General features: G+C 44.3%; 1 protein-coding gene across 1 annotated transcript; it reads left to right on the top strand.

The window, feature by feature from the left end:
* Positions 1-628: 628 nt before the first annotated feature.
* LOC130379880 (protein MGARP-like) lies at positions 629-6,557 on the top strand. The gene is made up of 4 exons (XM_056587008.1): positions 629-802; positions 3,040-3,137; positions 3,820-3,892; positions 5,320-6,557. Exons 1-4 carry the CDS (start codon positions 730-732, stop codon positions 5,883-5,885), a joined length of 810 nt encoding a protein of 269 aa, XP_056442983.1. The 5' UTR covers positions 629-729; the 3' UTR covers positions 5,886-6,557.
* The last annotated feature ends 4,345 nt before the right edge of the window (positions 6,558-10,902 follow it).

The raw sequence follows: 10,902 nt of genomic DNA on the forward strand, positions 1-10,902 counted from the left end.
GTCTGTAGGTCTGTCTGATTGGCTTACATTAGAATATGAAAAAGCATTAAAATAGTAAAATGAGCAAATAAGATGTTTAGAAGGTAAAGAAATGTCTACCATCAACAATCATTAATAATTAAAGAAATTCTAAACATTAAAATTAAATTAAATGCAGCCGAAAGGGAATTAACAGTTTAGAAATAGGATCCATATTTGTGTCATTCTCAACCTTTATCTCTCCTTCAACTATTACCTATTTATCTAACATGCAGTTAGTATAAAGTGAAATATTAATTGTATTTAACAGACATTGAGTGGCATTTCCATAAAATACAGTAACGTGGGTCTGATGTTGTGATCTGCGTTGCATGCTGCTCTCTGATTGGCTATTTATAGTCACAGGTGCGCCAATTGGGTGTGGAGCCAATGAGGGCACAGTTAGACAAAATACCGACCGAAAATACCAACAAAAATAAAACATAAACAATACAAACATGCGAAAAATATATGCACGAAGTATTGCACATATGCATTGTTTTCCAAAAAGTTTTCCTCTTGATTTTGCATCGTTGATAAACTTTTAGTTGTCATGTCTCCTTAGGGGATGGGCAGATGACGTAGGGGCCGAGGGGGGTACAAAGGGAGGCTTCGTACATTGCGTTCCATTCACTTCACCTCTCACTCAGCAAACCTCCTGCAGCCAGTGACCACGCTTCTCCTCGACTCCACACACTGAACCCAGCGAACATGTTCTGCAGGCGGGCATTGCAGCGCTTCGGACCCCTGACTCAAAGGGCAGCCAATCCGTCACTCAGAAATGGTGAGTAATGCACTGTGTAAAGCTGCCGCTGTTTATTGCGATTGGTTAATTAAGCAGCGTGGAATATGCAATCGGCAATTGAGCCATGCGTTTGGCATTAACTCTCGCAAATTTCGATTAAATTTGAACGATACATATTTTAAAGTAGACCACTTGGAATTGTTGTAATGTAATTGCTTTACGCTTTTAAAGTGACTGTTTACAACTGAATGTAGATGTTTAGAAGTGGTTCTCCGTTCCAACACAAAGGAGGTGTGTCCTAGCGCTTTGGGAACACCGAGTTCTGCACAAAATGTTTCCAACGCTTGCAGAGTTCAGTTTAATCATTTGCGCATTTCTAATGTGCTTCGGATGAATTCAATAATTTGGTTTGGGTAACTGAATAATGAGGCCTTTCTATCTAATGCGACTAATAATCTCAAGTTCTTTGTCTATACAATATAGGCCTTATGCAAAGTAACATTAGGGCTAATGCAAAGAAACGGTAGCCCTTGCCTTGACTATTGGCGCTGAGTAAAATGCATTCATAAAAGTGTAGTTTGCAGCCTACAGGGAATATGAAGTGGACGTCACTCCACGTTGCACGTTAACCTGCCCGCACGCTGTCTAGAGGTCGCCCCCCCGTGCCCCCTGCTGCTGTGTGCAAGCTCCTGCCCCCCTGCTGTCTCACAAGATGGCGTCCTATGTGACGAAACTTCACGGCCCCTATAGGTCATGCTCAGCTGTATGTGCGCAGTATGTCCAGCCCTTGCATAACGCCAGACAAACTGCCTCTTCCAGCCCTGCCCCCCAGTCGGTGCTCCAGAGAACTCTTCCACGTACAAACTTTTTTTTTTAAACAGCATTTTCTTGTGCACCAATGGTTGAAGGTAATTTAATTGGTGTGTAGTATTGCACATGTCGACCTGTAGGCAAAGTGCTGATAATTGGAAGTGGGGGTAACCCCTTTGGCAGCCTCTTGTTTAGATTGGCTGACAAAGCTTTCTAATTCTTTTTTTTGTTTTGCTCTACCTTAACCTTGTCTCAGGGATTAGATGATTACTCTTTATAAATACTCTACTTGGCCATGGCCGTGGCTACACTGCTGAGTCAAAGGATTTAGTACAGTCGACGCACGCAGTGGCTTCTAACGTGGCTCCCTTTGGAGTCCATGACACTAGTTCTTTGCATTCCTGGTGATGGACAGAGCAGGTGCTTTACTGGCCTGTACATTGTGTTCTGTCATGCTTTGCATGATAGCATTCATAGGGGACACGTGACCTTCTACAGACATGCTTAAAAACACCATGTATCTATATTAGACTGACCTGTCAATGTGAGGCAATACAACAATTATTTGAGCTGCTGTTGAAGCCTAAGACATTATGGTCTGCACATTGCCACTTATGTGCTGTACACGCCAATTACTGCAGGTGTGGGCCGCCGGCTTTGGTGTGCCTGTGTTGACCGGTCTAGGTAAACAATCGCGTGGGTTTTGATCTTCCAAGAGATTACACAATGGCGTGTTTGTATTTATGGCCTGCTCCCCATGCACCACTGGCAATCTGATTTAAATCTGATCACTCGGCACACAACCTGCGTGTTGTTTTCGTAGCACAACACACGGAACCAATGTGGGCCAGCATAAGTCGGTGGAAGCGCCTTCCTCTCAACTCCACCTGGTTCGTGTTTGGTCTCAGAGTGCAGCATGCTGTGTCTGTAGTTAATTTATTTAAACCTGTGGAAGCCAAGCCCGGCTGCCACTAATTATGGATAGTTCTTGTTTTGAGACGTGTACGTCTAAATAGCTCAAATCAGGAAGTGTGCGTGTTTGTGTTTCTGCGTGTGTTTACATGGGGTGGAGGGAGGCTATAATCGGGGACAATTCTGTGTTGTGCTTGGCTGCTCGCAAAGCTTTCCATCTCCTGTGTGTCCAACAAGAGGGCACTGTAACAGGATTATGGGATGGGGGCTGTGTTGTCTCCGAAGCGACGGACTCTCATTTTGTTATGTATACCAAGGTCTGACCATGGGAACTGAAACGTAAAGGACGGGTTTCCGATGGCCCATAAATCTAGCATCACATATTTTTGCTTTGAATTCCCAAACACGAAAACGTGTCTGAAATCGCTATCTTGGAAGAATCCATTTGAATCAACTGTTCATCCATGACAGAACCGATTGTGTCAGGAATGCTAATGCTTGCATTGTGTTTATGACGTTAAACATCTAATTCTTGATCTTGTCCCTCCTCGCAGCGGTTCCCGTGCGACACATGGCCTTCGGCATCCCCGGCTCGTCCAACATGGCGTACTTTGTCATGTGTGGAGGCGGCCTCACGGCGGCAATGGTCTATGTAAGCATCACTTCAGTTCCGCTAAAACACCATCACCTAGTTGAGAGTAGTGTTCCTAAATGAGTCAGTTTGGTATGTAACGTTTTTTCCGGCTCATGTATAATACGTTTGAATTATGCACACAAACCCAAGGTACTGTCTAGCTGGTGACGTGCTCTTAATGTGTTGTGCAAACATGGATCTTTGAATCTTGTCGCCTTTCTCTGATGCTCTAGTGCCGTTGAAAGTGAATCTAAGGTCTATCAAATGGGGCCTAAACATTCATAGAACGCTCGGTTCAATTTGATTCCTGTTGGTCACCATCTGACGTATACATGTGCTGTTAGCGTTGTCTATACATTAGATAAAGTTGGCATAAGGGTCACTCCAAAATAATAATAGTTTGGTATGACTGTTTCACCCTGGATGAGGGTCACCTTTTGTAAAATGGTTCTAGTTCCCTTAAACCCAAGCATGTCCTGCTCCCAGTAAACGACACTCTGAGCAGGGCTCGACTGACGTGAAGCGTTTATTAGTAATTATTATTACTTTGAGTTTTGCACAAGCATGTCTGAGAATAACTGGTTAAGTCATCGGGCAGACCTTTGAACAGCATGTGCTTCATTGCTTGCTTGTTGATCATATCTATTGTAGTGTTTCAATGCGAGATGTAAATAATAGTATGTATCTGTGCCCTGAACAGGCCTACAAGACAGTGAACGGAGACAGTGAGAGGTACAACGACAGACTGGCAGAAATTGCCGCCCCAAAAGAAGGTGAGTGAACAGTCATCAATCTCTTGATTATATTTTGGTGAGGTAAGCTTCTTGTTTCGTTCTGAACCAAATCTCTCAAACGTTTGACGCAATAATATCCAGTCGTACTTTGTATTGAAAAGGAACAAAAAAATAAGCATGGAAGGGCTATCTCTCTTCCATGTTGACTCTACGTGCTGTAGGAACCCAATTGGGATGCAGCACAAAAGCTTCTTATCAGAGATGCGTGTGACGAAATTGCATTAAAGAGTTTGCAACATTTCGAAAAACTTGTGGCTGAAAAGAATCCCCTGAAATGGTTTGAGACCGATGAGGTGCTCGTCTCTCACGCGTTGGCAGGTTAAACCGCCCACATACCGGGCTTGCTAGACTGGGCACCTTGAATAGATTAGTCTGGCCTGTCCGATCTGCTCTGCATCAGCTGTGTGTTTGTCAATGGACTCAGACTGGGGCCGCAGGGAGCCTGGCTCTGTGCCCCGACCAGCTAAGTAGTTGTGGGCCCCGTCCCTCTCTAAAATAGCTGGGAGACTGGTTAAACTGGTCAAAATTAGAGCGGAAATCCCCTATTGACTTAAATTCAAGCTTTTGGAGTTATTTGCGTGGGTTGAAGTGAACTTGCCATTATGATGGTGACCCTCAAGGTATACTTTGTGACAAATTAAGAAACTTTATAAAAATGTAAAATTAGTTGAATACTGCAATGTGATTTCAGTCTCAAACATTTTTTTTTCTATCCCACTTGGTTGACTTTTACTCTACGAGTTCAAGCTTGCGGCTCACTTTAAATTGAATATTTCAGTTGAACATGATGGAGACTGGTTGTAGTTCCACCTGCTGCCTTCACGTTCAATCATTTTTCATACTTTATTATTTTACCTGCTGTTTTTGGCTTCAACGCAAATTAGCTTCACTTAAGCTGAGAGTTGACAGATTAAACTGTTTAATTCTCTCGCTCAGTAATGATCCGTGGCTTAGTAGTTGAGAGGATTATCATTTGACCCTCAGTGTTTGATCCTTGTCACCCTCAGGCGATTAGTATGCATGGTGACTGACTGCAACGTGTTGGTTTATGTCAAGTCAACAAAAGCAAATTTTCCAGACGCTAGCGACCTGTTGCTGATGCTAAAGTTCTTGGCCGTTGTCAGTACAACATTCACATAAGCAAAGATCTATTAGGTGGAACTTTGCTACTGGCATAAATTAATGCGTCTTTAATTTAATGTGCTAAATAGTTTGGCTAGTGCCTCAAGTTTACAAAATGGTTTCATAAAAATATCGATCGTAGATGCTAGTGACTAACAAAATTCTTCTCAGATATTTGGATTATACCTAGCGTGGTTTCAATGGCTCAATTGATAGAAAATCTGAGGGGTAACTTTCCGAAATTCCTAGTTCCTCATCTCACCACCTGTCCTCTCCTTCCTTAGCAGCTCCAGAGGCTGAGCCCACACCAGCAGCTCCAGAACCCGCAGTAGAGGCCGTCGCAGTCGAAGCTGTAGAGGCCGTCACAGTCGAGGCCGTCACAGTCGAGGCCGTCACAGTCGAGGCCGTCGCTGTAGAGGCCGTCGCTGTAGAGGCCGTCGCAGTAGAGGCCCTAGCCGTAGAGGCTGAACCCGCAGCAGTGGAAGAGGCGGTGCCCGCGGCCGTCGAGGTGGTAGCGGAGGCTCCGGCGGCCGAGGCTGTATCGGAGACCGCCGCCGAACCCGCCCTGGAGGTCGTCGCCGTGGAGGCCGTTCCTGAAGCAGCCGCTGTCGTCGAAGAGGTGGCGCTGGCGGAGTTGGTTGTCGAGTCCGCTGAGCCCGCGGTGGAAGAGGCCGCCCCCGCCGCCACAGAGGTGGCTGACTCGGTCGAGGTCGTCGTGGAGGAGGTGGCTGCCCCAGCGGAAGCCGCCCCGGTGGAGAGTGAGGGTACAGTGGTAGTAGAGGACACCCCTAGCCCCGTTGAGGTCGCCCCGGAGGCCGACGCCGCCGCTACCATTGTAGCAGCAGCCTAAAGCGCTGGCCGACCCCCAGTAGTGCTGTAGTTAGCTGTGCTGTGTTTTCCTAAACTCTCTTCCCGACAAGGTGGACTGGAGGGGAGAGTCCCAAAGGGCGAGGGGAAACTTGTAGTCACACACGCCGAAATGCATACCTGCTGCTGGCATTCAGTCTGGTAAATGGGCCATTTAAATGCCTCACTCTTGAACATCTTTTAAAAAGATGGTTTCAAGTACTTTACTGATTTTCTGTCTGTGCCTTACTATGGGCCAAGGACGAAGGCCTACTACCCCCCTGCTGTCTTTGTCGTTGTTGGGAGTTGTGAGTTTTGGTCCTTTGCAATAGGAGTCTTAAGCCAACCCAAATGCCAGTTCCTAGTGTTATCTGAACTGGTTCACTGATGGGAGGGTGTAAAACTTCGTTTCAGATGATATTTCATTGTTCATAAATGTGTATTCCTGAGTCATGTTTAACTTGCAATTAGTTCAACAGCTGTCAGTTATTCTGTTTGAATAGCAATCTCCTTTTCTAGAATGATTCACTCCAATTTGAATATGACTGTTGATTTCATTAATCATCCAGCATCATCACCCCTCATTCTCAATCTTCATTGCTTTTTTGAACTTGGAACTTTGAAATGCCAAGTGGATGATGAGGAAAGAAGTTATTCAATAAAGAATTGCAAATAATTGTGGTCTTAGTTTCAAATTGGTTTAATCTCCTTCTGATCAACAAATGCCTTCCCTTTCAAATCCAAGTTTGAGGTTTTCATCAATACCTCTGAAATCGTCAATCTGGGATTTGATTAAGATTTTTGCAAACAAAGGCATGGGAATTCTAAAATGTATGCATTATACTTCTGTATTTTGGAGCTTTGTTGTACCTCATTTATACGTACGCATAATGGCTCAGTAAATGAATACAGATGCCACCATGTTATGCATGTACATTAAGCAACAATTGACTTTTTTTCATATATATTAGACCCTAAACCACATGAATTCCTGTTGCATAAACAGCCAATTTAGGTCAGACAGGCTTTGTCTGAGGTTGTGTAGGTTTAAATTGCAGTACTTTAAATCATGCCAGTCAATTTCAGAGGGGCATTCCTGCCTTTCTACTCCCCAGGCTTTCTTCCAGGTCTTATCACTGCTGTGAGGGCTTGGGCTGGCTCTACAGCTGGGATCGCGGCCGCTACTGTGGCTGAGAAAAGCGCCGTGGATGTTCTCCGGCCCGTGCAAGAAAACAATCTGGTCCTACAGGCATCGAAAGTCCTCGTAGACCAGGACAAAATAGATTCTGAAGATGCTCCTAACGTTGAGATGCCTGCCGACGCAACTGATGTCTCGGGAGATGCAAATACTCTCTATTCGGAGGAGGTGAGACCCGAGGAGGTTACAGGGCCAACGGTGGAGGAGTCGGCCGTGTCGGAATCTGAAGTGCCTTTGGAGGAGGAGGCTTCAGTGGGGAAGGAGGCTCAGCCAGAAGAAACGGACGAGGCTGAGGAGGCCCTGGACGTCGTAGCGTCCTCTCAGGGAGAGGACGGTACTCTGGCCGGGAACGCTGACCGAGCAACCGAAGCTTCAGCAGTTTCCGAAGAGGAGGCCCCTAGGGAGGCGGGGCCCGACGAGACGGGCGCGTTGGAAGAGGAGTCAGCGCTGATCGGGGAGGCGACGGGCCACCCGGCAGAAGCAGACTCCGGATCCGATGTGGAGATTATTCAAGCTGTTGAGCCACTGTTGACATCGGAGGCCCCAGTGAAGGATGCTGGACATTGCGTATCCTGTCACGCTTCTGATAACGCCGGAGAGGGAGTGGCGCCACCTGGTGGGCTTGAAGTAGAAGTGCAGCAAGTGGTCGATGGTGACAGTGGGGAATCCATGGATTTAGCAGAAGCTACTGAGGGAGTGTCTGCTGTGGACGGACAACGTAAGATGGACACGCATATGTTGCACAGATGGTTTTCTGTAATGAAAGGAAGCCTTTTTGGGCACCTTCGTATACAACCTGATATATTCACATTCAGAGACAAATCCAAGTGATTGTACCACCAATATCTATGACATGCGCATTGGTTATAACACAGTTGTAAAGACTTCCAAAGTTACATAAATAACAAGTCACTTGTAGGAGTCGAAATAGTTTAGGGACAGAGATTTCAATGTGAAGTAAATAGAGCAGAAAAATGATTACACATGTCTTAGAAAGATCCACTCAATGTCAAAGGTTCAAGGTATCTAACATTGGCCCTTCATTGGTATAATTGATTATCCCACCTATCCTTCTCTTGTGTTTTGCAGTGGCTGAGAGTTTGACGTTGGTGTCAGCCGAGTCGTGAGAGCAGGGAGGTGAAGTTATCCCCCCCGACCAGTCCTCTTTCCATGATGGGTCCAGCTTGGTGGAAAAACGGAGATATGCTTCTTTAGTTATCGTCTGCCTCATAGCATAATTGCCGAAGTCATATTAAGGTCACATTGTGATATCGAACCGAAATCTACCATGGACCTATAGAGAAACTCTACTCTCCTATGCTGCTGATTCCCTGTGCCTCATTGGCTGTATCCTAAGCCAATCAGAGCGCTTTTTACATTCCATATTCTCTATCTGCCTAAGTCATTGACTTGGGCATTTTTTTACACTAAATACAAGATTAACCTTAGAATCGGACTTAGGAATTATGCTATGAGGCTAAGGAAATGAAGTTGAATGGTGATTCTTATTTTGCATTATCCTACTTTCCTCATGCTGTCCCTGTTGTGTTGATGGGAGGGCATCTTGTTATGGTTTTACCACATATCTTCTTCAACATGTTAACACATTAACACATATTTTTGTGATAGATTGAATATTATATAATGCAGTTTAATTTCAAAAGTAGACGTTGGTGTCATTAGGTCAAAAAGTGTTACATTTCGATTCATATCCTAAGAAATAAGAAATTGAAGGTAATTTATATCTATATTTATCATATAAATACAATGTATATATCCAAATACAGTATATGTTTATTATTATATTATTATTTATTATATATTTGTTTTTCGTTAATATCACATTGTGCAATATGTCTAATAGTTTGGACGTCACATATATTTGTGTTGAATAATATACTTTTATATATTTGAAGTAATCGAATAGACCAATTAAATGTCAAGGATGAATTTGAATTTCATTACTAAGGCAGTCATCTTAACTTATTTTGATTGAGGTCTATAGGCCTATGGCCTATATTTTTGTATATGATTTGGGAAGTTTTAATAAACAATACCATTGTGAAATTAAATGTGAGATATAACGTCATCTCGTTCGTTTAATCTTTCATACCAATGACAATCTCAAGGGCAGGCCTACGTAGAATCAAATTATATGAAGGATTGGATATGATAAGTTAATTGGTCAAAATAATTAAGATTAACGTGTCCATCATTTTCCATACATGTCCACCGAGGACAACGGGAATCAATGATGGAAATATAGGAGGAAACCATATTACAAAGAAACGTCTACGACGCGCTAGAGACGTGGGGCCCAGGGTAGCCTACTATAATAAAGACCTTGTAATGACTTGTGCGTGGTGACGTCACGACTGTCGCTCACCGGGATGAGCGTGTCACTGATCACTGACTGCGGTGACCTGGATCGATCGTCCATCACCAAAGGACCTCCTCCTCCCCCGCCTCAAAGCATACTTTAAATGCTGAGGGGGTTAGTGATACCGTTTCAACCACAACCTTCCTCCTCGTTGTTTTAAGGTCCTTCCAGGGAACTCCCTAGGAGGCGATGTCGCGGTCTTTATACTCCGAGATCACTCTGGTGTGGTCGGTTCGATTCCCTGTGGCTAGGCTAGCTCCTGACAGCTCAAGGGTTGAACCTCAACGACCTCGGAGATTAAAAGTTTGCAGCGCTGAGACTCCAGAGTAAAAGGGATTTTCAAAGTAAAAGGCGAGGGTGAGGGGAGGCGGCGAGGGTAAGTTCACGCATCACTACACACCATAGTTCACCCCGTCACCAGCTCCGTCTGTTCTGCCTGTAATATATAAAATGTCGATAATTTATCGATCCCTAACCTGGTAAGGCTTAGGCTACTGGGATGTTAATCTCCCCAGTCCCCAGTACACTCTATGTCGCTTAAACCAGGGGTTCCCAACCCGCGGTCCGCGGACCGGAGTCCGTTAGACTCGTTAGAACTAGGCCTTGAAATATTTCTAGAAAAGCAAAAAAAATAAATAATAATAATTAGTGTTTGCACTACTTTTGTGTTTATTTAGGTTTCAGGTGACTTTTCTTGTGTTTCTCTTTTAAACCGTATTAATCTTATATTATTGGATTGTTGAAGACAGCAATTCATTGCTGTTGCTTTAATTGTTGTGAATAGGAAAAATAAACCATCTTAGTAAACAGTATGATGCATCTTAAAATGAAGGCATTAAAACTGACTATCGGTCCTCCAAATTAGTTTATGAATATGCTGGAAGGTTGGGAACCCTTGGTTTAAACTGTGATCTGAGTCCATGCGGTGAGCGACATGTTTGCTCTGCGTGTTGACCCAGAGGTGTGTGTGTGTGTGTGTGTGTGTGTGTGTGTGTGTGTGTGTGTGTGTGTGTGTGTGTGTGTGTGTGTGTGGTGTGTGTGTGTGTGTGTGTGTGTGTGTGTGTGTGTGTGTGTGTGTGTGTGTGTGTGTGTGTGTGTGCGTGGTTTATTTATTTATTTATTACTGTGTCACTGTCCTCCGACTTTCTTCATCTCGTCGCTTTGCTACCGATTGTTTGACCTGATGTCCAAAGTGTTTAGCATAATGTGGTTTAAACACGTATTCCACACCGCGTTCCTAGTGCAGGACCCCGGCAGTCAGACCTTTTATTCTGTTTATAATGGACCTTTGATCTACAAACGGACCCGAGGAGCCAGTCTGGACACAATGAGGTGACTTAGTAGAAGCCAAGCCAAAATAAAACAGTGACTGAGCAGTTGAGTACAAACTTAGTTGCAGCAGTCAAATCCAAATACCATGAATGTTGGTTAAAGTGCTTGAAG

This window comes from Gadus chalcogrammus, chromosome 3 (genome assembly GCF_026213295.1).
Source record: "Gadus chalcogrammus isolate NIFS_2021 chromosome 3, NIFS_Gcha_1.0, whole genome shotgun sequence".
NCBI lineage: Eukaryota > Metazoa > Chordata > Actinopteri > Gadiformes > Gadidae > Gadus > Gadus chalcogrammus.

What these genes read in the sequence shown, in the direction of transcription:
- LOC130379880 (XM_056587008.1), top strand. Translation starts at nt 730, where the DNA reads ATGTTCTGCAGGCGGGCATTGCAGCGCTTCGGACCCCTGACTCAAAGG. An exon ending in TCACGGCGGCAATGGTCTAT is followed by an intron (nt 3,138 to 3,819) that starts GTAAGCATCACT and finishes TGCCCTGAACAG; the next exon opens with GCCTACAAGACAGTGAACGG. An exon ending in AATTGCCGCCCCAAAAGAAG is followed by an intron (nt 3,893 to 5,319) that starts GTGAGTGAACAG and finishes CTCCTTCCTTAG; the next exon opens with CAGCTCCAGAGGCTGAGCCC.